Genomic DNA, 26,247 nt, shown 5'->3' with positions numbered 1-26,247 from the left:
AAGTCACGTTTTCACAATGAAATACAAAATATCGAAATGATTTACAAAACAAAATTTCAAATTTTATCGTTACTTTTTAGATCTAACTCTTAAATCTAATTCCTTCCGCGATACGTCACCGCTCACCGGAATTATCGGCCGACTAGCTAGGAGTCCTACAAATTAAAAATTCAAGAAAGTGGTATTGTTATTAAAATGAAAAAAAGAGGAATCAAATTTATAAAAAGTTTTTTTTTGCTCCTTTGTGCATTTCAATAGTATAAAATTTTTAGATTTAATTAATGCTACTATTTTCATAATAATTAAAAGAAATAAATTCAAGAAAAACATTTCAAGAAATATTTCTTTTATTTCATTTTAATGCCTCCAACATTTTAAAATTGTGATTTGTATTTTCTTTAATTCCTTGAAATGGGAGATAATAAAATATTTGGACATGTATTTTTTATTCTTTTGCTATTAACATTTTTCGATTTTAATATAACGTAAAAGTAGAAAGAAATCAAAAAAGTTACCTCTTGGATAATTAGCTTGAATTTTATACTGTATGACTTTGATTCAACTTTTTCTGTATATTCTTTGCCATCGTTAATTAAATTTTTGAAAAGAGGTGTCTAGCTCTTTTATTTTTGATACCAATTATCATTTTTTTATTTTCACATGAGCAAAATTGAACAAATTAACAAAAGAATAAAAAATATGTGTCGAAACATTTTATTATTTCCGTTACTCCCATTAGAAAAAAGTAATGAAAAATTAAAGAAAATACACTTTACTGGGTGAGTGCATAAGTTCAGGCCCGATATATTATTAAAACTCAAGCAGTTCTGGTACATATGGATACCTTATTCGTAAACCGACCCAAGGCCATGCAAAGGGAGGATACTACATGCACCGTACTAGGGACCTCAGTATTAAGCAGAGATCTTGATCGGACCGAAACCAAAACCGATAACCGGATCATAACCGTTATTTTGGTGAGATCAAAACCGAAATTGAAACCGAAATTTTGTGCAAGCTAATTGAACGTAATCGTAACTTGACCGAAAATATTTTTCCGGTTTTTTGGGTCAGATTTTCGGTCAGATTTTTGAAAATGTTATTAAAAATTATACTAAAGATCAGGTAAAAAAGGAGAAAAAGCGCGTGCTGTGTAGACTTCACTCTCTACTAGATATGAATAAGAGAAAAAGATACACGTCATCTATATTTCATCTCCCTTTTTAATATTTTTAACGTTTCATAGATATGCAGTTTATTTTAAAAATTAATTTTTCTTGAAGTAAAACAAAACAAAAAGATTTTGAAAAACTTGAAACCTCCAATAATTTTTAAATATTTTTATATTAAAGTGTGTTATTTACAATAAACAGGAATTTTTTATAATATGATATTTATATTTGTATTATTTTTATACATCATCATTTTTATACATTATTAAATTTTACAATAGGTAATTATACATTTGTAACCGTAACCGGAACTGTAAAAGACCGAAATCAAAACCAAAACTAAAAATTGGATATAATCTCTGACCGTAATCGTAACCAGACCGAAATTTCGGACAGGGTTCCTAGTGTTAAGAAATCCCAAAGTTTACTTAATATATCAATTTTTTATTGTTTTCAAATTAATTTTTATCTAATTTAATTTGCACATGCAAATAATATTCAAACAAACAATTATCAAGAAGTATGTTGTCGTGCTGATAGAAACAATATTCCAAAACTATTTGCTGATTTATAACATCTATATTATGTTAGTCAAATGTTTATTTTCGGTACGTAAATAGGCCCATATACCTACGCAGCATGGAGACGGGGCTGCTCCGAATCGTCTACAGTTGCTCGATAAGCGCACAGAGTCGATTCATGTAATTAGCTCAAAACACTATAATACAGTTCGAATTTCGTTCTACAACTACGTGCATCATATTTTTATAAATATAAACTAATAATTTAAACAAAAAAATCGATTTTTTTAAACCTCAGGGGTGATGTTATCCCTTAATATAAAATTTATGAACAGATAGGGCTTCATCTTTACTTTTTTTATTTTAGAGCTTCAAAAATTCTTTGCATGGCCTTGAAACGACCTAAGTGTTGCCTTAAAAAAAAAAGTGTTTACTGAGCTGTTAAAGACTGGAATTCTTTCTATTCAAATTGTTTTACAATGACTAAAACCTTGATAACCTAACCGTGCGATATCAGAAGAATATGGTATGATATCCCATTTTAATTCGATATCCCAGTTTAGTTTGCTCTAGGTTTGTTTTGCAGTGTTTGATTTCGCGTTGTGATAATAAAAAAGACTCCTTTACGATGGGCCAGAGTTGGATGCATCTTCTAAATTGCTATTTTTAAATTGTCTAATTGTTCATAATATTTATTGAAATTAATCATTTGACCAATGAGGAGCAACTCCAGAATTAAATTATTCCTTTTCCACAAAATCCCAAACATCAACTTCTCAAAATGCAAATTAGACTTATTGTTAGTGCTTGGTTATGCATAATTATTTACTAATTTCCAACTGCGTTTGAGTTGAACATTATTATATTCTATCTTTCATCGCCAGACACAAGTCACTTTAAAAACGACTCTTTATTTAGTCGGCCAAGCAAAAAAACGGCTGCAGAAACTCGGTTTAATTTATTCGCTTCACATTTGCTTATATCGAGTTTTAAAGAGTACTCAATCTTTTTACAATGCCCAAATGCGGTCGATCTGTCAACGTAAGTCTTTCAGCAATCTCTTCTGTTGAAATTCACGAATTATTTTGCAAAAAACATTAAACATAATGTTATCTATGACAAAAAGGTTAATCAGAACGTAACTGGCGATCAAGAAAATTACCAAGTTTAAATATCCAAACCATTTCTTAACAGTTTGAATTACATTACAGTTTGTATAATCCTAATGGATGTCCAGAATATTTTTTATAGCAGTTTCAACGGTTGTACTTTTCCAAAATCCATAAAACGCAACATGCAAGTGAGGCCCGATTACGCACATAAACAATTGGACATGACCCGACAAAACAAATTTCTTTGTTTGTCTAATCGCTATTGTATCTAATTGATTTTTTGTGCAATCTGGTCAGTATGCAATAGAGTTTGTGTATAATCTGCATCTCCAATTGAAACGATATGTATCCAAACGTTATTGTATCCAATTGATTCCGTGTCCGATTAGGAAATACTACTTTCGCGTCCGATTATCATCAATATTTGCAATCGGGGTAACATTCTTAATCACAAATGTAATTTTTCTTCGTCCATTTTCAAAAATTTTCAGAATATAAATTCAATCAACAAGTCTTTTGCTCAAGTGACATTGAAGCACTTGTAACGGTACGACTTTTCTCGCGGTCGCGGATTAGCTCACCGATGCTAGGGTCGAGAAAAGAAGAAACTCCGATTTGAAAAGAAATTAACAAAATATTTATTTTAAATCAATATCTCCTCATACTCCGTGATACAAAAAAAAAATAAAAATTTATTAGGAAGAGAGGAAGTTAACACCTTCGGAACTCGTGTTCCTCGGAACGTTTGTTCACACGCGGAAAGAACTTAAAACTAATTATAACGTACACGCATAGAGAACACGTAGAAAACTTAAACTAAATTATAACGCTCGCGGTGTTGATTGAAATCTGAAGTCTAAATATAAAACGCGGATCTTACAAACTAACGCTCGGAAAATATTACAAGAAACGCGGACTTAATGCAACTTAATAACTAACTCTCGCCTGAGGAAGGGGTCAAGATACGCTCGCTTTGCTAGGAGGGCGCTTGTTCGGACGGAACGCTCGAGACGGAGGATATCCAAGGAAAATCCGGCGAAGAAGTTGTAACTCCGAGTAAACGCGTCGTCGCCGACCAAGTGAAATTATTCTAAATTTGCTCTGCAAATAAAACGAAAATTAAGAATCGAAATTACAGGACAGGTAAAAGGTAACAGGTAAAGAAACGGGTAACCGAGTACGCCCGGTATCAGGAAGCCGAGAGCACCCGGCGCAGGAGTACGGTACGGAATAACCAAGTACGCCCGGTATCAGGGGGGGGGGGGCGTAAACGGCCTGTGTCAGGAAGCCGAGAACGCCCGGCACTGGAGTGCCGATAACCGAGAACGCCCGGTGTCAGGAAGGCGGATAACCGAGAACACCCGGTGTCAGGAGCTTTCAGGAAACCGAGTACACCCGGTATAAGGAAGCCGAGAACACCCAGCCAAGGAACTCCGAGTACTCCCGGAGTGTCGGTATCGGTGATTTGGAACCGACTGGTTGCTCCTTCCTGGTGTGGCTCCGTATTTATACCCTCTGGCCGCCCACGTAGACGGAACCACGTGTTTACCCCACTTTTTGGCGTGCACCTACGCGCACGTGCCCGCGCGATGCTACGCATGACGTCACGCGACCGGGTGCAAGAGCGAGCGAGATGGAGAACGGAACCGACGTCACGTGGCCGCGTGTGCGAGTGAGCGAGACGGAGAGTACTGACGTCACGTGATCGGGTGTGCGAGTAAAAGAGACGGAACGATATGTTATAATCCGGCGTGCGAGCGAGAAAGAGATATAATTTACCTGCGTAACGATGCTATCGTTACACACTTTCTCACAAGCAGAAAGGTTTTTTATTTTAATGTTTCGGAATATAGCCCGCTGACTGAGCGATTGGCAAAATTTGTCAATATAAATGTCTTAAAAAAATTTCTTTTTCCTTTACAATAAATTCTCTAATTTTATATTACAATTAGTAATTATACCATGCTTATAATTCGTTATGTATACATAGTTTACAAGATAGTTTAGAAACTGAGACATTTTATCATTTGCATTAAAATTTATCATAAAGTATAAAAGATATGAAAAAATGTTTTATTCAAAAGTTGTAGGATTTGAAGGAGGACATAAGAAGGTATCATTGGTTTGATCTTGGATAGCACCGTTAGACTTATGTTAAAGTCACATCAATTTTTTTTAAATGGAACATCCTATTTCTGATTCCAGAATCTAATAACTGGTGTCACGAGCTTTTTGAAACAGTATAAGTTACTTTTTATTAAGTACTTTCCGAGTTATAAGGCTTATAAGTTACATTATACAGTAACTTTCAAGAAATTACATTATACTGTAACTTTCAAGCCTTATAACTCGGAAAGTACTTAATGAAAAGTAACTTATACTATTTTGAAAAACTTTTGACACCAGTTATTATATTCTGAAATCAGAAATAGGATGTTCCATTTTAAAGAATCGATGTGACCTTGACCTGAGCTTAATGGCGCCATCTAAGGTCAAACCAAATGTACTTTTTTATCCCACTTTATACCTTCAAACCCTACAATTTTTGAATGAAACACTTTTCCATATCTTTTATACTTTACAAGATATTTTATGCGATTTATTATGTTAAAATAGAACACCATATGTGTATCCAATATTTCTTAAGGAGGTATTCTCGTGTGACGGTCTGTTTTCAAGGCGATTTTTAAGAATTAATTTTAAGTAAATGATTAGACCTACAGATTTAATGTTCTTTGCTTACATTTATTTATCTTTAAAGAAGCATTTTAATTTTTTCAAAGCGTGTTATTAAAAATTATAGCAAATACTAATTATTGAAGAAAGTATAATTTTACAGTTTTTTTCCATCGGGCGTCACGATTGCTACCGTTCTGGTCATCTAAAATACATAAGTTTGTTTTTATTTTGTTCCTAATGAATGTGGTTATCGCGTAGACTAAAAGAAATTAATTTGAAAAAAAATGACAAACTGGCGCCACTTAAAGTGTAATAGTCTGATTTTTATTGTAAAATTCTAACATTTTGCAGTCCGAAAAAATAGTAATTTTAAAGATATCAAAAAGATCCTAGTTTACGTGATAACCACATATGTGCACTATGTTTATGTAAAATTTTAAGTCGATCGACCTAGTAGTTTTTGAGATAACATGGCGCTTGATTTGGAAAATGTAGTTTTGAAAAAAACGCGTTTAAAATTTTGCAGGTACTTTTGAGGTGGATAATGAATATTTTCAGTAACTTACCCTTAGTCAGCCATATCACGGCCGTACAGGAGACATCCCTCAATTTAAAAAAAAAATCGTACTGATCTGTTTTTTCTTGTCTCTTGACAATTATCGTCTCCTTTGCCTCATGTGACACTTGCTGCTTTAAACGTTTGATGCGCTCATTATCTCTGGTATCGGCGAGAATTTTGTCATTTTGGTCGATTTTTAATCCCATTATACTTATTATTTACAAAATTAAATGAAAACCTTCATTAAAAATGCAAACAACCAAAAAAGTTGCAATTTGCACTGTTTTCTTCTCGCAGTGTAAATGTTTCGGTGCAATTGTCCAAAAAAATGAATTTAAACTTTTATTATTGTTTTGCTTATATGAAAACACTAAAAAGACACATAAACTAATAACTCTAATAACACTACTCGACACGCAACGATGCATCCGCCGTATGGGAATCTCGGTCGGCGCGCCATATGGAGGTTGTCTTTTAAACCTTTAGAACTTCGTCAATTTAGTGAATTTCGTCTTAATATTTTAGGAACACATTTTTAAGATTAGAAACTATTATATATTAAGAAGCTATAAAAATATGAAAAAAATTTTTCAATTTTTTTGACCTATCACACGAGAATACTCACTTAAGAGGATGCTAAAGTAACAAAAAAACTTCTTCGACGTCGGTCCTACAGATCACTGCAGATTATTTTTTGAGCAAGACCAGGCTATTGCTCTTTGTCCATCGCATAGATCTGTCTTTGTTTTTTGATTATTTTGCCATCTGCGAAAAGTCCTATCAACTACTGTTGAGAACCATATTGCTCTGTTTATGACAGTTTAGCTTCGCTGAACGAAATACGCATGTGGTAAAAGCACATTAGGATATCTTTTTTGTTAAGTGTTTAATCGTAATTTCACGCGGTCAGTGTTATTCGTGCATGTTTTCTGAAGTGCGCTCTACTATCATTTTGTACGTATGAGCTACACAACTTCTCTTTTAAAGTAAAGTTAACCTCAAGTGATGGCTATACAAGTGAATTTTTAATGATTTATAAACTTTTGTTCGATTTTCTTGTAAAATTGACTTCAGCGCACTTTCTTTTTACGCGTATTTTAATTCTAAAAAAAAATTTTGTAATTCTGTAACGCCAATTCGAAGATATTTAGTGCACTGTAAATGTCGATAATTCATGGTACTTTAGGATCCTCTTAAAGCTCGAATACAATTCAGGCATGTTAATAAAACACGATACCATATCTATATTGAGTATATTGTAGTAGAACGTAATATTTGCCACATTGAACAGCTCTAATGATGAACCATCAAACGAATAAAATGACATCATTACAAGGTCAGAACTTCTTTTGGCCGGAGTTTGAGGATCTTAATTGTCAGTACTCTAAAACTTTCTAACTTGACTGTACGACTAAAAGAGAGCTTTTTGAATATGCCCAGATAATAATTCGTTCACGTTGTGCTCACGATGTGATAATCACGCTATGCGTGCAAAAGTGCATCACAGTGCCCTCACAATGTGATGGACACGTGTACGTGTAAAAGGTCGCATGATGCAATCACGTGTGATGGGAACATTTCACGACGTGAGGGTAACGTGATAATTCCGCCATGCGCACAAGAACGTATCACGCTGTCCTCACGATGTGATGAGGGCACGCTGTGGTCAATCGCAACGATCAAACAAGACCCTCCCGTATATTATATTAAATTAACAAATTTACAAAGTACTACATATATGAACTTCCAATCATTGCAAATTTTTTCAAGTACTTTTTATGCTTTTAATACTTTTAATGCTAATTTATTAAAAATATTGTAAACAATAATATTATTAATCTTTAATTGTAAATCATGAAAAAAAGGAATAAAAGCATCGATATACAGGGTGTCCCAAAAAGGTCGGGACACCTAAATATCTCGGGAAATATAAGTTTTACAGAAAAATGTTTCAGACAAAAGTTGTATGGTTTCGAGGGGGACATAAGACGGTGTCATTAATTTGACCTTGAATAGTTGCTTGAAGGTCACGTAAAGGACACTTTCAATTTTTTAAATGGGACTGCCAATTTTTTATTACATATTCTTATAGCTTGTCTCGAGACCTTTCCAAAACATTACAAGAAAGTTTATTTTCGTTGAGTACTTTCCGAGTAATGAGGCTTGAAATCTACGATGTACTATAACTTTCAAGCGTCACAACTCGGAAAGTACTTAAAAAAATAAACTTTCTTGTAGTGTTTTGGGAAAGTCTTGAAATAAACTACAAGAATACGCAATAAAAAAATACAATATTAGAGTATGGTTGTTCCCTAATTAAAGGGTATTGGTACTTCTTTAACAATCTATATTTTGTATTACATATTCTTGTAGCTTATTTTAAGACTTTTACAAAACATTACAAGAAAGTTTATTTTTGTTAAGTACTTTCCGAGTTGTAACGTTTGAAAGTTACAGTACACCGTAGCTTTCAAGCCTCACAACTCGGAAAGTATTCAACAAAAATAAACTTTCTTGTAGTGTTTTGGAAAGGTCTCAAGATAAGCTACAAGAATATGTAATAAAAAGTTTGCATTCCCTTTTAAAAAATTGAAGATATACTTTATGTGACGCTCAAGCAACTATTCAAGATCAAATTAATAACACCATCTTATGTCCTCTTTGAAACTATGCAATTTTCGTCTGAAACATTTTTCTGTAAAACTTATATTTCCTGAGATATTTAAGTGTCCCAATCTTTTTGGACATCCTGTATAATATAATACATTAAAAGTACTCCAATCAGCACACAATATTTTTTTAATGTTTTTTTAATATTTATTTAATATTAATTTTTTATTGTATAATTTATTCTAACAAAAATATTTATAACCCATTTATTGATTTATATTGTTAATAATATTAATAATGTTGTTAATAAATATTTAAGAATATAAATAAATAAAATAACATTAAATATTTATTTAATATTAATTAAATATTTAAAATAATCATTTAGTGAAAATATTTATTTAATATTTATTTAACGTTTATTTCACGTTTATTTAATATTTATTTCACATCAATTTTTCATTTAAAAAAACACTTTTTAAAAACATTAATTTAACATTTATTCAATTTTAATTTAATATTTATTTAACATTAATTTTTTTATTTGAAAAAATATTTTTTAAAAACATTTATTTAACATTTATGAAACATTAATTTAATATTTATTGAATATTAATTTAATAGTAATTTAATATATTTAATTTTTTTTTTTAATAAACGTTTATTTAATATTGTTTAAGTATTTATTTTTTATGACTTATTTAATTGAAAAAATGACTATAATAAGCATTTTTTAAATGTTTATTTAATATTTATTTAATGTTTATTTAATATTAATTATTTTATGTATATGTTTCATCTGTATAAAATTATGTTTATTTATTATTTATTTAACATTTAAGCTATTTATTTTTTAATTATTATTGATTTTAAAGTTTGCGCACATTTAAAAAATGTTTCAATAACATCTATAAAAATCAATAAAAAATTAACTTAATTATATACGAGTATATATTTATATGAATAATATACTTTAGTTATATATGTATATATTTCGTCTTTTCGATAACATATATTGACTTGATCTATCAGTGATGTACATGTATTAGCACAAAGTGTTTACAGATCATCAAGAGGAATCAGTTCGCAGCGATCACAGAGATCAATCAACGTTCACCGGGGTCGCAATTTGAATGGGTAACCACGTAAAAATTTCGGAAAAAAAATTTTTAAGAAAAAACCTTAATATTAAAAAAAAATTTGTTTAATGTAAAAGGGCCATGAATCCATTCATTTTAGTTTTTGAAAAATTTTTTTTGCAAAAATTTTTAAAATGTTTTTAAAAACATTTTTAAACATTGTGTGCTGATTGGGACGTGAAAAAAATGGGCAATGATTAGAATTTTTGAGTGCCATATGCATGCATGCGAGCAATATGAGTTTCATTTGGAGAACGAATTTGAGGATCATATAACTCGCACGCATGAGTACCGCACATGTGCGACGAATATGATTCTCATATGATGACGCATCTGTCGGATACCGTGAGCTCATACCGTGCGGATAATCCGCACGGCATGCGCACTCCGTGAACTATGCGCGCATTTTGTTATCTGGTGCCTTCTTACTTAATACTCTTTTTTGCTGTCAGTGTATGTTTCAGTATACTTCAGTATACTTCAGATATTATTTGAGTTCAATGGGTATGTGTCATTTTCCTGTGATATACGATATACTCGTACAAGACATTAATACAATACATATGGAGAAGAAGAGGGTATTATGGTTACTGTCGAGACAATATGGCTATCACTATTATTTCCGTTATTAGGTGACGTATTCTAACAATTGCTTATGGACTTATTCGTTTAGTAGCCGGCCGTTTTTTAGTGATGCTAATAGGCCAACATATAATGACTGACAATTGTTATAGTGCATTTTTACTTTTGAGCACTTCTAAACTTTTTCAAGGTACACTTTTAACCTTTAATTACATACATTTCCTCTTTATTCTTAAGCTTGAGTGTATTATCACACAAAGATACATACACTCAAGTATTTTTTTGTAATTTAACTTTTTATTCGACCGTATACATTTTGAGTTATACAAAGTTAAAACAATAACATGAAATTTTGTTAATATGGTTTTTTAAGCGAAATTTTTATATCGAAATGTTTCTTCGATAAATCGATTGTCATTTTAAAAAGCGGTGTTTAGAAACATTAGAGACATCTTTTACCATATGTTTGTTGTTTAATATTAAACAGGGATAAAATGATATTTTTAATAAAATTTTTAATGGTATTTCTAAAATTTCTAAACGCAGGAAAATTCTAAACAGTAAATAATTAAAAATATATAATTTTGTAACAAGGTATTATGTTTCTTTTAAACTACACTAATTTTTTTAAAATTAATTTTATGGATAGCCATATTACAACCACTTTTTTTCTTCCACCAATTATGCAGTGCATTCGATTTTTATAAATCACATCCTAAATAATAAATATTTCATTACTTTGAGTCTAGAATGTGTCAAATAACCCTCTGACGAATGTAATTGTTAAAGTTTCAATAAAAGTATTAATTATAAACAAAGCTATTCAATAAAATAAAAATGGGTGCCACATTACCCTCTTCTTTAATACGGTTTTTTAAACAAAATTTTTATATCAAAATATTTCTTTGACAAATCAATCGTCATTCTAGAGAGCAATGTCTAGAAACATTAAAGACATCTTATGTTTGTTGTTTCATGTTAAACAGGGATAAAATGATATTTTTAATAATTTTAAAATTTCTAATGGTATTTCTACAGCTTCTGAACGCAAGAAAATTGTAAATCAGGAAAATTTTAAACAATGAAAAATTAAAAATATATAATTTTGTAACAAGGTACTGTATTTCTTTTAAATTAAACTAATTTTTTAAAATTATTTTTATAAATAGCCATATTACAATCACTTTTTTTTCTGCTATTATGCAGTGCATTAGATTTTTATGAATCACGTACTAAATAATAAATATTTCATTATTTTAAGCCTAGAACCTGTCAAACAATTTGACGAATGTAATGGTTCAAGTTTCAATAGAAAATATTGATTATATAATTATTCAATAAACTGAAAATGGGTGCCATATTACCCTCTTTTCCTTTAACAATTGGGCTACCTTATTTAAAGTCACTAGATTTATAAGGTATCGCAATCTATAAGACCTCAATGGCCGCATTCGGCGGACGGAACCGTCCCGTTTGATCACGTTGTGATTAACCACAGTCATTTACAACGACCGATGACTAGAGTTTTTCCATTGTTTAAGCACTGCGAGTAGCTGGTGATCAATCGCCACGTGGTCAAAAGATTTCCACCCCAGCTGACTCAACAGTTGAGTGAGCGCTCGCTGTTACCGGTAAAAAATTGTTTGTGTTTAATTATATATCAAATATGTCCATATTATATAATTTTACATTTACGGACATATTTATTATATAATTAAATATAACTATGTATAATTATAAACGAAAATTTTTACTGGATGTACTCTTTATATCATCTAATCGGTCCTTTAGATCCAAAAGAATACACCAATAATAGCAAGCGTTCACTTAACTATTGAGTCTGCTAAATGCACCCAATGTATAAGAATTTGGAATTAAAATAACGTCAAAAAGTATACATAGTACACACTTTCATATCTACATATTAAGTGCAATTTATCTAATCTGAGATCTGTTGTTTAATCTGAGAAATGGGTGAGAGCCTTTTAACGGAACCGTCCTGTTTAACCATGTTGCGATTGACCATCAGCCACTCACAGTTCTTGAACAGTGGAGAAACTCTAGGCACCAGCGGCTGTGAATGACTGTCGTCAATCGCAACGTGATCAAACAGGACACTCTTCTGAGAAACACCCATTTATACGTTTTAAACAATCCGCATGTGAAGTTAAAATAGCGAATAATTGCCATACTTTATAAATCTAGTCATTTTAATCTTACTGTGGGAATGTTATAGTTGTTAAGGTAGCAGCTTATATTATGCCGGGTTCCCACTATCTTACGGCAATGGATGGTAATAACACACACGGATTAAAATAGATTAAGATTACGTGTTTATTCTAGTTGAGCCGCCACATGACTATACAAGACCACCGACAAAAATGAACGGGTTACAATACTAACTATTGAGATCGGATTAAGACGTCAATGGGCAAGTTCTTATGCGTCGATGGTAGCGCTATTACTTGTTACGTTATTGCTGGATTTTGTCCAGCGTCTTACTATTGGTGGAAATGATCTCTACGTTACTATTCTTCTAATGACATCTTTTGGAATCGGGCACGAACTTTTGCACTCCTTCACATAATATAAAATTTTAAAGTTTCCAAGTCATCGACATGAATAAAAATAATTTTTATTAAGACCCAAGTTATAAAAATGTAAAACAGTAAAATGCACAAGGATCTTCTGAGCCTTAATAAATTAATACAGCCTTAAATATAATAAAAAATATTAATCCAATCCTGAAAATTAAATACACTGAAATTACGTCAAATAAGTTGAAAAAGTAACAATAAAGTAACTGTTAAATTCGTTATTGTTATTGAAAAAATACGTTACCATTATAATTACATTAAAAAAAAACGTCGTTACTCCTTTACCAAGAAATAATTGCAACGATAACGACGTTCCTTTTTAACCCTATCAATTATAAATGTATTGAAGAATAAAATATATATTTTACCAAATTGCATAATAAAATATCGTTTGAGGGTTTAACAATTTAATCTGTTTATATATTCATTTTAAATACATATTCTTTTACGTCGATTTGTATAAAACGGTTTTACAATATACACCAGTATACACTAATGCATCCAATCGAATGCTATTAGTGATATATGTACTATCTTTCAATAATAATACACTGACTCTGATCAGTAAGAGTACTGTCCTTTTTTATTGGAAGTACTGAAAAACAATAATTGTTACTAATGACTGAGTTATAAGTATAGCACTGCAAATAAGTGAGTAATACACTTATTTGCCGATTTAGAAAATAATAGTTTAGTATTTCAATAAAGAACATAACAAAATTTCAATTTGCTTATTATTCTAATTTTTCTTGAAAATTTTATAATAATATTCAAAAGTACATAAATTCTTTTTTTAAATACAAAATAATGAATTTTTCTGAAATTTGTAATAAATATATTTTAAGACAAATATCAAGAAAATATTTTTTGTTAAAGTTAAAAGAAGAAAAGTAAATTAAGTAATCGCTTTTTTTAGCAAAAAATTTATATTTTTCTATGTGGAGAAGGATAAAATGATTTTCTTTAAACGTAAAATGAAAAATTTCTAAAAATTTAAGAAAACTGATGGCTTTTGCACAGATGTTGTTGCACCTACACGACTGAAATTACGAGAAGAGTTGGAAGGTAAGCAAATCTGCATAATTTTTCAATTTATATATTACTTAAATGTAAAATTATAAGTACACAATTTCGATGATAAATGTTACTCCTTATCAGATTACTTCGTAAAGATATTAGATGTTTGTCAGGAAACTCAATGAATATATAAATTTATTTCGCCACGCCATCGATAGTAATAAGATGTGAATTCTTTTACGAATCGATGTATCTTCATCGATATAAAAAAGCGTCATGTGTCAAGATAAAATGTGGACGTAAAGGAAGGAAACGTGTACGTTTTATCGATTTTATGTATCGAGTAGTGTATTCGCAGTCCACCAGTCGCAGCGTAAACCTGCCCAGGCAAACTGGAATATCATCTCGCAAATACGCGACACACATATAGGTCAAGCGCATCACTTTACCTCATGTACATACTCCGGCACTTAGACTAACGAGGATACACGATTCAGGCTAATTATCGGGAGAATGTTGGTTACCTACCACTTTGAAATACGACAGCATTGCAGACTCATTTCAGGCGCTTTAATCGCATTTAAATATGATTGCCTATGCAAAACGAACACGAAATTAACACACATGACGCTCAAATTAGTTAATGTTTCTTCTTTATAATTCTTGATTAAATGAAAATCATCAAAGTTCTTCTGTATCTGTGAAAATTTAAAGCGTTTTCCTCTTTTTCTTTCTTCCGCGGTCCTCCCTCTTTTTAATTTGTTTCTTATATTTAGACAAATATCACTAATATCAACATGGATCTATTAAAGTGACATCCTATGTCGAAAATTAAACATTGAACTTTGTTAATATTGTCATAAATATGATTTGCATAAATAATTAAAAAAGTACAAACCTATAATATAATTCAAATATTCATGACTTATTCATATTATATAATACATATCAAATAAAAATAAATTCTTTAAATGCGTAAATACTCTATAACTTTTTTTGCAAATTGTATATATATTTTAAAGAATAGTAAGTATGTTATTGATAAGAAAAGAAAGAAGGGAGTGGCAGAATTTCGATTTCTTAAAATAATTCAAATACGCGACATAATTCTTATGATTACCAATTTGTCAACTAGAGTTCTGTTAATCATTCTATTATGAAAAGTTCATCGGGTATATAGGATTAACATAATTTACAATTTACTAAAAGAGGAAAAAAGAATGCGTTTGTGAGATAGGAGAAGGTTGTGACATGCTAATAATTATTATCATAAAAGACGCTTTTAATTTAAAAGAAACCGTAAATTAATGACCTTTCGTACATCTTACATTAAAGTGCCATTAAAACAAGGAACATTTTATTAAATATACTTTAATTTTAAAAAATATTTTTTAAATTATTTTTTTTACTTATGAGGGAAGGTTATGTAATCGACCAAAGAAGCTGATTTTCATTTCTTGCGACACAAGACTTTTAATAAACTGTCCATAACTTTTCTTACATATTTCTTATAATTCAAAAATGTAGAAAAAAATTTTTATACTAATTAGTTGAAATATTGTGGCGTAATGACGCTCGCTCTCCAAGTCCTGGTTTTCGAGGGGGTCAAATGGGGTGCAATGCAGTATTTTTTATCTCATCTTGAAATAAAAAATCGAATAAATCTGTCTTTTTGATAAAGTTGCACACCGGAAGTACCTAATTCTAATAGTAAAAAATACTAAAATAAAAATTTACGCAGTTTTGAAAAAAATGTCGAATTTTCACATAAAATTTTCATTCTTATTATGTGAAAAAAATAGTTTGGATAGTTTTCCTCTTTTTCTTTTTTCCGCGGTTCTCCCTCTTTTTAATTTGTTTCTTATATTTAGACAAATATCATTATTCTTATAAGTTTTATAGATACTTCCGGTAGAGAATTTAGTGAAAAATATTAATCGAATATTTTTAAGTTATATTGCACGCCGTTTTAAAAAACGTAGTTTCGAGAAAAACGCATTCAAAGTTTGAAACGCGCGGGATTATCTATTGGATGCGCACGTATAAACTTGTCTGTAGGATCGTTAATATGTTGATCTCCAATATGAAGACTTGAAATTTGAATTCTTGAAATGTTTTAGTATATATATATATATATATATATATATATATATATATATATATATAAAAGAACAATCGATTTTTACATGACCTTCCCCCTTAAGAGGGGAAGGCTGTGTAATTGGCCTAAAAAAAAACTGATTTTCATAAATTTTTTGCGACACTAGACTTTTAATAAATTGTCCATAACTTTTCTCACATATTTTTTATAATTCGTAGATGTAGAAAATAATTTTTTAAACCAAATTAGTTCAAATATGGCGGCGTAATGACTCTCGCCTCCAAGTCCGGTTTTTGAGGGAATCAAAACGGCGTACAATATAACTCAAAAAATATTTGATCAATATAGCTGAGACGATGCATGTTTATTTGTCATTAAATTCTCCACCGGAAGTACCTATAAACTTTGCAAGAATAACTATTCAAAATATTTTTTTTACGTGATAAAAATGAAAATTTTTATGCAAAATTTTTTTTTCAAAACTGCGTAGAATATTTATTTTAGTACTTTTTACTATCGAATTTAGGTTCCGGTGTGCAATTTTATAAAAAAGGCAGATTTGTTTGATTTTTTATTTCATGATAAAGTAAAAAAATATTGCATTGTACGCTATTTGACCCCCTCGAAAACTAGAACTTGGAAAGCAAGCGTCATTACGCCGCCATATTTGAACTAATTTGGTTTAAAAATATTTTTTCTACATCATCGAATTATAAGAAATATGTGAGAAAAGTTATGGACAGTTCATTAAAAGTCTTGTACTACAAAAAAATTTATGAAAATCAGCTCTTTCCGGCTGATTACATAGCCTTTCCCTCATAAAAAACTTTTTAACATAATTTCTTTGCTGCATTACCTAAGCATTACGTTAGTAAGCGTAACGTTCACTATGATGTTGTAAAGTCGCAAGAGTGGTTATAACCTAATATCAGTTGCAATAGTCAATAAGGCAATGACTCACCCTACAATCGGTCAATAAAAGGTTTCAACACTCAGGGTACAACACTTTTTTTCGATAACCTTCGAAATATATTTCTTCGTTTTATCCTGTATAATTCACGTTCTTATTATTTTGACAGTTGTCTTAATTGCTCCACTATATGTATCTAGAGATGGTGGTTCGCATTATCAAAATTTTTCTATTTTTCGAAAAAAAAAAGAAAGTTTAGCAATCTGTTGTAACCTTTTTTTGACCGACTGTACATAATATTATAACTTTATATACCGAAAATAATTCGAAACATAACAATGCTTTTGAAAGCCTTGCGTGGTTGGTTATCAGTGCGCTATTTCAATATAAACGTTTGAACTTATACAAGGATTAATAAAAGCCATTCAGCATTTATATGGTAGATAATATGTACACATTATACTGATTGTGAGTAAAAAAACTTTAATGAATGTAAGTTGGAAGCTCAACTGTTTCTGAGATGTAAACATTTTCATATATTAATATCATAAATGACCTACTGGATTCTACGTGTCGCATGCAATGTCTATCTCACAACAGTATATCTGCCATTTCTTTATTAGAGTAATACGCTTGACATTTTTAGCACGAGACTTTATAATTGTATAATCACCAAATAATGTATAGATCCGCGATCACCAGTTGATGAGAACTGACTGATTGCCGGTAAAACCTTCTCTAATAAATGTAATATGTATAGAAATTAAATAAGAACATATAAAGCGCGTTATAAACACTGAGGTAAACATCGCATGCGATACATAAAAGCCAATAAATTATTCATGATGTTAATATGATACAAAAATGTTTATATTTTAGAAACGGTTGAGTTTTCAACCTATGTTCATTAAAGTTTTTTACTTATTGTCAGTATGGTGTGTACTCTCTACCATATAAGTGTTGAATGGTTTTTTTAATATCCTATGTATTTCTTAAAGGATCAAAGGGTTTTTTCCAACCGCTGGTACTGAGGCGGAGCAGGATAAAGCTCAAGTCGAAGGTGTATTTGAAATACAAAACTATTGTAAGCCCTGTTTTAGCACCAAAAGATAAAAATATCCAAAATATTCAAAATACCTTAGATACTCGAAATACTTAAAATACCTAAGATACAAGTACATCAAATACAATATTTAAGATCTCACAATACTTAAATATCTTAAGATACTTTAAGATTATTGAAATATTATGTCTAAAACTGCTTAAAGAATCTTAAGATTTTTTTCAAATTAAAAATAGTAATTAAAATAGAAAATGTAAAACAATAATTATATTATATTTTTAATCAATGTAACATTGTAACACATAAACAGTTAGCTTTTTAAATAGTTAATAATAAAGTTGAAATGATTTATAACTTATAATTAATTTTAAACACTATTTTAATAATTTTTATTTAATATTGTCGTAGTACTAATAATCTTTGGAATATCTTTGGCTTTTTAGAGTAAGGGGAAGGGGAGGGGCAGAGTAGTGTGAAAAATGATATTCAACTTATAAATGACTTATGAAAGTGTGATATTAATCGACTAATAGCTAACTTTTGTGTAACTTTTAGTTTTATGTTTACTGGATTAGGTGGAAAGAACTAAAAATATCTACTTTTGTAAATTTGCTGCTATTCTGATTTTGTTTTTCTTGCTTCTCTTTCTCAATATTCGAAATAAAACACACTACCAAAAGTATCTTGTGTATTTTAAATTTTATACTAAGGATACAAAATACAAACAAAATGTATTTAAAATACAAAATACACTGTATTGTATTTGAAGTATAAGACATATTTGGAATACATGTATGGTATCTGGAATAATAACAAAGTCTGGCTAAGGTTAACAGTCGGGTATGATCAAAAGTCTCATTTAATATTTCAAATTTTAGATTTTATTCTTAATCTTGATTATAAAGGCAACTGTTCGCATGACATATCAAACGTGATTGCTCGAAGATTGACAAGGTACTCAGCCGAAGCTTGCTAGTTTCACATATTTATTTCTTCTCTTAGTGTGAGAATCAATTAAAGGCAATATTTTTAGAAATGATCGTATAAACTGTAAAGTAATGTTTGGATCATTGTATAGATACATCAGCACACAATTATACTCACGTACGAGTATGTACGTGACGAAAGATGACCTTAATAATATAACAAGAGTTTGCATCAAAATCAATAGTTATTTACATGTTTATACAGGCAAGCGTTTGATTAAAGCGTTTGATTAAATCTACTCATCAATTAACAATTTTATCAATTAATAATGGATTTGATTAATAATTGGTTAATAACATTAGTTAATAATTGAGTAATAATATACTAATTGAATAATAATTGCACAGTATTTAAGATAGAGATACTGCGAATTAAATTAAATTAAATGGACGGTCATTTCACAAAACAACAAACATTTTACAAAAAGTTTAAGTATTACATGACATATTTTGGCTCAATTTTAAGCCACCTTCAGATCGCTTACTTAAAAAAATATATATTTAATGTGATTGAGATATCTTAATCCTGATCCACTGCACGCCGTTAATTCGGGGTTGATACAATATCACGAATTTATATACCGAATTTATAGAAACATTATATTCAATTACATTATTTGAAAACCATATTTAAAACCTTCAAGCTAGACTAAAGTTAAACAATTAATATCTAACTCATACTCATTAAGAAGATATTAAAAAAGATACTAATTATATCAACATTATCATACAAATACTAATGTTGTGCCCCTTCGTGTTGATTTTATAGAATCACGAAATTCCCCAACAAACGAAAATAAATTCAAATAAATTAAAAATTGCAATTTATTTTAATTTATCTGAATTCACGCTTTAAAGTTTTGAAATATTTTTGGATTCAAATAGACTCAAATAAATTGAAATACGAAATGCGTTATTCATCATTTTGAATTCAAATGGATTTATGTTTCATTATATTACTTTTTGATTCAGATGAATTCAAATACCTAAATGAGCTATTCATTATGTTGAATTCGGATGTATCCATATTACCCAAGCAGAACAAGTCAAATTGACATCAAAGTGATTCAATTATGTCAAAACGACATCAAAATGAATCGAATAATTGATCAAAAAGTGACTTTTAATGATCATTTTGACATCATTTTGAAGTTGTAATGACTCGCTGTTCTGCTTGGGTATATTACATATTCGAAAAATCTGAAGCGTGAATTCAAAAATATCGTAATCAATTCATTTCTGTTTATTTCAATTCATTTTCTTTGCTGAGTCCTTTACAGAACTTAAATATGCATAAGCAAATAGAAAGTATGTACGAAAGTATGATACATTTTATAAGAAACTCAAAAGAAACAAAAAGTTAAAAATTCCCTCATATTGTCACATAAGGTAAATTTTATCTTAATTTGTATTACACGTCTCATACAGCTCGTATAAGACGTGCTCACATTTCAAAAAATACTAACACACAATACTGAACGCATGAAATTACGATTGGAATATCAAACAAAAAAATATTTCAGCTTTTTACATATATGTATATATATTTAGCATAGTGAAGATGAATTATGGTAAACAGAACAGAAGTTGTACCAATAAATTACAGATCTTGGGTTAAATGACGTTGAAATCGAAGAAAAAGACGGATGAAAAACCGAAACACAAATTTTTGCATAACACGCATAAGCAAATTAAGCAATCAAAGTCTTTCATTTCTATTTCTGAGAAAGAATTTTGATTGATTGATTTTTTTATGTGTTATATGTTAAACGTTATGCAAGAGTCTGTGTTCCTGAAGTATTTATGAGCGCACTGAATAAAAAGCCCTAGCCTGCTCGCCTGGTCTTAGCGCTGTTTTCTTTACTTTTTGATTCCGCACACGATCACCGATCGACTCTTTGGTGAAAAAAACAATCTATATTTGAGACATTTGAGACATCGTCAAAATTCGGCTTTTGATTTACAAGAAAACCTCGCAAAGTAAGAAATTCAAATTTTAATGAAACTCAGCGTAAATATAGAGCAAATAAATATATGAATTTAAAAATTTTAAGTTGCAGCTAAAAAACACAGGGGTGAAATCACCCCTCAATAGTAAAGACACTTTTGCCTTTTTTCAATATATAATATCTCCTAAACTAAACAAAATATCAAAAAATATTTCATGCCAAAGTTTTACAGCAAAAGTATTTCTGTGTAACTACGCTATTTATATATATATATATATATATATATATATATATAAATTTTCTAAAAAAAAATTTTTTTTTCAAAAATTTACCTATTATACATCTATTTACAAATTATTTGTTACATTAAAATTCCAATTGGCTTAAATATAGAGAGGATAAATAAATATATTTAAAAATTTTCAATTAGATTAAAAAACAGTTTAAATAATAACTAGTTATAAACACATAGATACACATAAAATAAAACTACCTTAACTTTATTTTATTATACTTTTATATTATAATATTACATATACATATATATGGTAAAAGTTTAATTAAAAAAAAAATTTTTTTTTAAATAGTGTAGTTAAAGATATTTTTAATGTGAAATTTTGTGACATTTTGTTTAGTTTACGAGATATATTGAAACAAGCAAAAGTCTCTTTACCTTTGAAGGATGGTTTTACCTCTTCAAACTGTTTTATAGACGCAACCAAAAATTTCTAAATTCATGTATTTACTCCCTCTACATTTATGCCAAGTTTCATTAAAATTTGGAATTTTAATGCAATAAATAATCTGTAAATAGAGTATAAAGCGTAAATTAAAAAATAATTTTTCTTCGGAAAATGAATAGCGTAGTTTAATACAGATATTTTTGCAGTAAATTTGGTATAAAACATTTTTTGATATTTTGTTTAGTTTACGAGATATATTAAAAGCCTGTTTATCTTTCAGGGGTGGTTTCGCCCTTTCAAACCGTGTTTTAGCCACAACTAAAAGTTTCTAAATTCATGTATTTACCTCCTTTACATTTATGCCAAGTTTCATTAAAATTTGAATTTCTCACTTTGCGAAGTTCCCTTGTTAATCACGCAGTAAGAGTTAAAAGGTAGGATTGAAAATATAACGAAAGAATATTGGAAAGAAAAAGAAGGTATGATAGGAAGGACAGCTATGAAAGGAAAGAAAAAATTATTACAACGGAATACGGGAGAAATGAAATATAAAAGTTTTTGTGCCGACTATACCTCGAATGTCCGTTTTGACTTTCATAACCCAAAACGATAAAAAATACAAAAATTCGAAAATATTTAACAAATTTATTTTCAATATTTCACTTAGAATTATTTATCTAAATAACTGTAGAAACAAAGTGTGGAAAAAAAGAAATTTTCTTCACTTAAAAAAATTATTTTTAGCTGCACAAAACACATTCCTCGCTGCAAAAATTATAACATTGACAGTAAAAATTACAACATTGACACCCAATAAAACTTCGTTGAAAACATAGGTACATAAAGTCACGTTCTCAATACTAATGATTTCATATGATTTACTTTTCGTTACTTGGCCTTACAACAATTTTCGATTCTTTTTCGACCCAAATGCTTTTTAAAAATTCTCGTGGTATAAGAGTATTATTAACAAAAGGTTCATGCTTTGCGATTTTTTTTAATATTTACAATATTAGACACATTTTAGTGGATAGAGTAATTATTACAATATGCAAGAATGTAACAATACTCTAATACCACGGCATTTCCTCAAAAATGTTGAGATTGAATAAACCCGAACACAGAAGTTTAAGGTTGAGTGCCAACTTCGCCCGAATGCCGATTTAACTCCGGTCTCCTCTATATAATTATATTTCTGTTATACCATGGTATATTATGTAAAAAAAGTTATTTATATACAGAGTGATTTAAAGGTCAGGTCAACCGACTAGGAAATGAAAGAGAATGTTGAGTGTAACAAATAATGTAAATAAACTTTTTTGATATTTGTTATAATTTAGTAAATATTGCACTTTATGCGTACAGAAAGCATAAAACTCCTTCAATAATATTTTTCCTTTGTGTGATGTATTACATAGTAGAATTTGTATGACCTTTAATAGCGTTTTCACTGATAACGACATAGCAAGTATAAACAGAGTACGAATGCGGCAAACAATTAGATCACAATATTACGCACTCAACGTAAACAATCTAAAAAACGTATTCTAAGCAAAAACTTCATTAAAAAATATCTTTTTTGTACTCTCTATGATTTAGTAAATCCATGCCTCGCTTGAAAGACGAGAGTATTCAACTAGCAATAAAAAAGATAAGTTATAACAAGCAAATGAAGAAAAGAATTGAACATGTTTAGCAACAAGGAATATCGCGATATGCATTATCTGTATGGACTTTGTGATGGCAATGCCGCTGCAGCTGAGAGAGAACATCAGATCCGATTTCCGCGGCAAAGACATCCTAAATGGCGAATGTTTGAAGCTTTACATCGACGAATAAAAGAGACAGGTGTAGTTCAACCACAACATCATGTTGATTGTCCAAGGGTGTATAATCGAGAAGAAAAAATTCTCGATATTGTAGTTGAAACCCACCCTATCTGTTAGTACTCGACGTATTGCATATCGTGTAAATATTCCGCAGGCGAGTGTTTGGAGAATACTGAATAGATAAGGTCTACATCCATTTCATTTACACCCTGTACAAAAATTATTACCGTGAGACTATCAATATCGTTGCGAGTTCTGTCAATGGCTGTTACACAAGAATGTCAATGACAGATTTTCTGAACCATGTATTGTGGACTGACGAAGTGGAATTCACACGAGATGGTGTTATGAATTTACATAATCAACATGTTTGGTCTAATGTGAATCCTCATTTAACACGATGCGCCACATTCCAATATTGATTTTGTGTAAATGTTTGGACAGGTATTATTGATAATAATTTAATTGGCCCCTACATAATGGAAGACAGAATTACCGGTGCCAATTATCTAAACTTCCTTGATACAACACTACCTAGACTACTGGAAATTGTGCCCCGAAATATTCGCCAACAAATGTGGTATCAATTAAATGTTGCTCCACCGCATTTCACCCGCCCGACACCAATAGTTACACCAGCAATTTCCAACCCGATAGATTGGAAGGGGAGATTCCTATCATGGCCAGCATGGTACCCTAATTTGACGCCACTAGATTATTTTCTTTGGGGCTGCATGAAGAAAATGATTTACAGTTACATGATTGAAGGTAGAGACGATCTTGTGTAAAGAATTAATGCAGCTGCAGCAGACATACGACAGCGCAGATTGTGTAATAATTTAAACAAAATTCAAATGCGCGCTGAATTATGCTTGCGTAATAAAGGGCAGCGTTTTAAACACCTGCTTTAATGTAATGTATTTTTTATTTTGTAGTTAAATGTCATGCAATGCCATACAATGTATTGTTTATTTTGCAATTAAAATGTAACATATATTTTCTATCCATACATATAAAGTGCAATATTTACTAAATTATAGCGAATATCAAAAAAGTTTATTTACATTATTTGTTCCAACCAATATCCTCTTTCATTTCCTAGTCGGTTGACCTGACCTGACCTTTTGAATCACTCTATATACGAGGGTTGCGTTACTTATATATCCGGACACACTGGTGTTGCTAGGCACCATCTGACATATCCATCGCAAAGTTTGACATTTTTGACGGTATACATACTTAAAGCATTTTGTCATACGGACGATATTTGTGTTGTTTACAGTGACTTGAAAATTTTATCCCAGTATCCGGAATAATAAACAAAAACAAATATTTATCATTGAAAGTGGTTTTATTGTTTTTTTCAAATATTCTCTGCAGTGATCGATACACTTTTGCATAAATTTGAACCATTTTTTATAGCACTTTTGCACCAATCGACACGAGCCTTTTTTTAAGCAATTGTCAAATGCAGAATCCAACGCGAATAAATTTTTTTCACGGCTAAATGTTCGTGTAAAATCTTGTGTATGCTTGTCATACTAATGACCAAGAATGCCTCAATCTCACGATATGTCATATGATGATCTTACATTATCAGTTCGCGAACAGCATTGATGTTTTCTGGTACAACAATCGATTTTGGACGACCTTTAAATTCGTCCATGAGCAAACGGCCACGATTGAATTTACTAAACCAGTGATATACGAGGTGTGTTCAAAAAGTATCGCGAATTTTGTTTTTTCAAAAATTATTTATTTATTCATGAATATCTATTTTGTCCCCTTCAAAGTAATCCCCATGAGATATTATACACTTGTGCCAACGGTTTTTCCAATCTTCGAAGCACTTCAAAAAATCATTTTTTTTTATCTTGTTCAGCTCCTCCTTCGATGCCGTCTTTATCTCGTCAAGCGTAGCGTAACGTCGTCCTTTCATGGGCCTCTTCAGTTTAGGGAACAAGAAAAAGTCACAGGGGGCCAGATCTGGGGAATACGGTGGCTGCGGCATCATTAGTGTGTTGTTTTTGGCCAAAAAGTCGCGCACAAGCAACGATGTGTGAGCAGGGGCGTTATCGTGGTGCAAAAGCCAATTTTTGTTCTTCCACAAATCCGGGCGTTTCTGGCGGATTGCTTCGCGCAAATTGCGCATAACTTGCAGGTAATATTCCTTATTGACCGTTCTACCCTGTGGCAAGAACTCATGATGCACCACGCCCCTGCAATCGAAGAAAACTGTCAGCAAAACTTTCACATTCGACCGAACTTGGCGCGCTTTTTTCGGTCTTGGTTCGTGCGGCAGCTTCCATTGAGATGATTGAGCTTTGGTTTCCACGTCATAACCATAAACCCACGATTCGTCACCAGTTATGACCCTCTGGAGCAAATTTGGGTCGTCGCGGACAGAGTCCAACATCTCATTAGCAATGTTCATGCGATGCTGTTTTTGGTCGCAATTGAGCAATTTTGGTACGAATTTCGCGGCGACCCGTCTCATGCCCAAATCATTGATAAAAATCGAATGGCACGAGCCAATCGATATGTTTAGGTCCTCAGCAACTTCTCTAACGGTGATTCGACGATTGGCCAATACCATTTTCTCCACTTCATTAATTTTTTCGTCTGTTGTTGAAGTGCTCGGGCGTCCGGCACGCTCTTCGTCGTTCACATCTTCTCGGCCTTCTGAGAACATTTTGTACCACCGATAAACGTTGCTTCGGTCCAAGGTAGCTTCTCCG

At 30.8% G+C, this 26,247-nt stretch overlaps 1 protein-coding gene across 2 annotated transcripts in view; it reads left to right on the top strand.

Moving 5' to 3' along the window:
- The window catches only part of LOC105204331, a 115,887-nt gene that overhangs the window by 67,475 nt on the left and 22,165 nt on the right, over positions 1-26,247 (top strand). Inside the window, exon 3 of one of the 2 annotated variants that reach the window (XM_026138813.2) lies at positions 13,992-14,036. The exons of the other annotated variant lie outside the window; for it this stretch is intronic. Within the exon in view, the coding sequence (XP_025994598.1) occupies positions 13,992-14,036 (45 nt within the window). The remainder of the gene's footprint in view (positions 1-13,991; positions 14,037-26,247) is intronic. 2 annotated transcript variants of the gene reach the window in all.

The sequence above is a fragment of the Solenopsis invicta genome, chromosome 10 (assembly GCF_016802725.1).
Source record: "Solenopsis invicta isolate M01_SB chromosome 10, UNIL_Sinv_3.0, whole genome shotgun sequence".
NCBI classification, from domain to species: Eukaryota; Metazoa; Arthropoda; class Insecta; order Hymenoptera; family Formicidae; genus Solenopsis; species Solenopsis invicta.
Note: the sequence above shows the minus strand (reverse complement) of the source record. Positions and strands in the feature narration are given on the sequence as shown.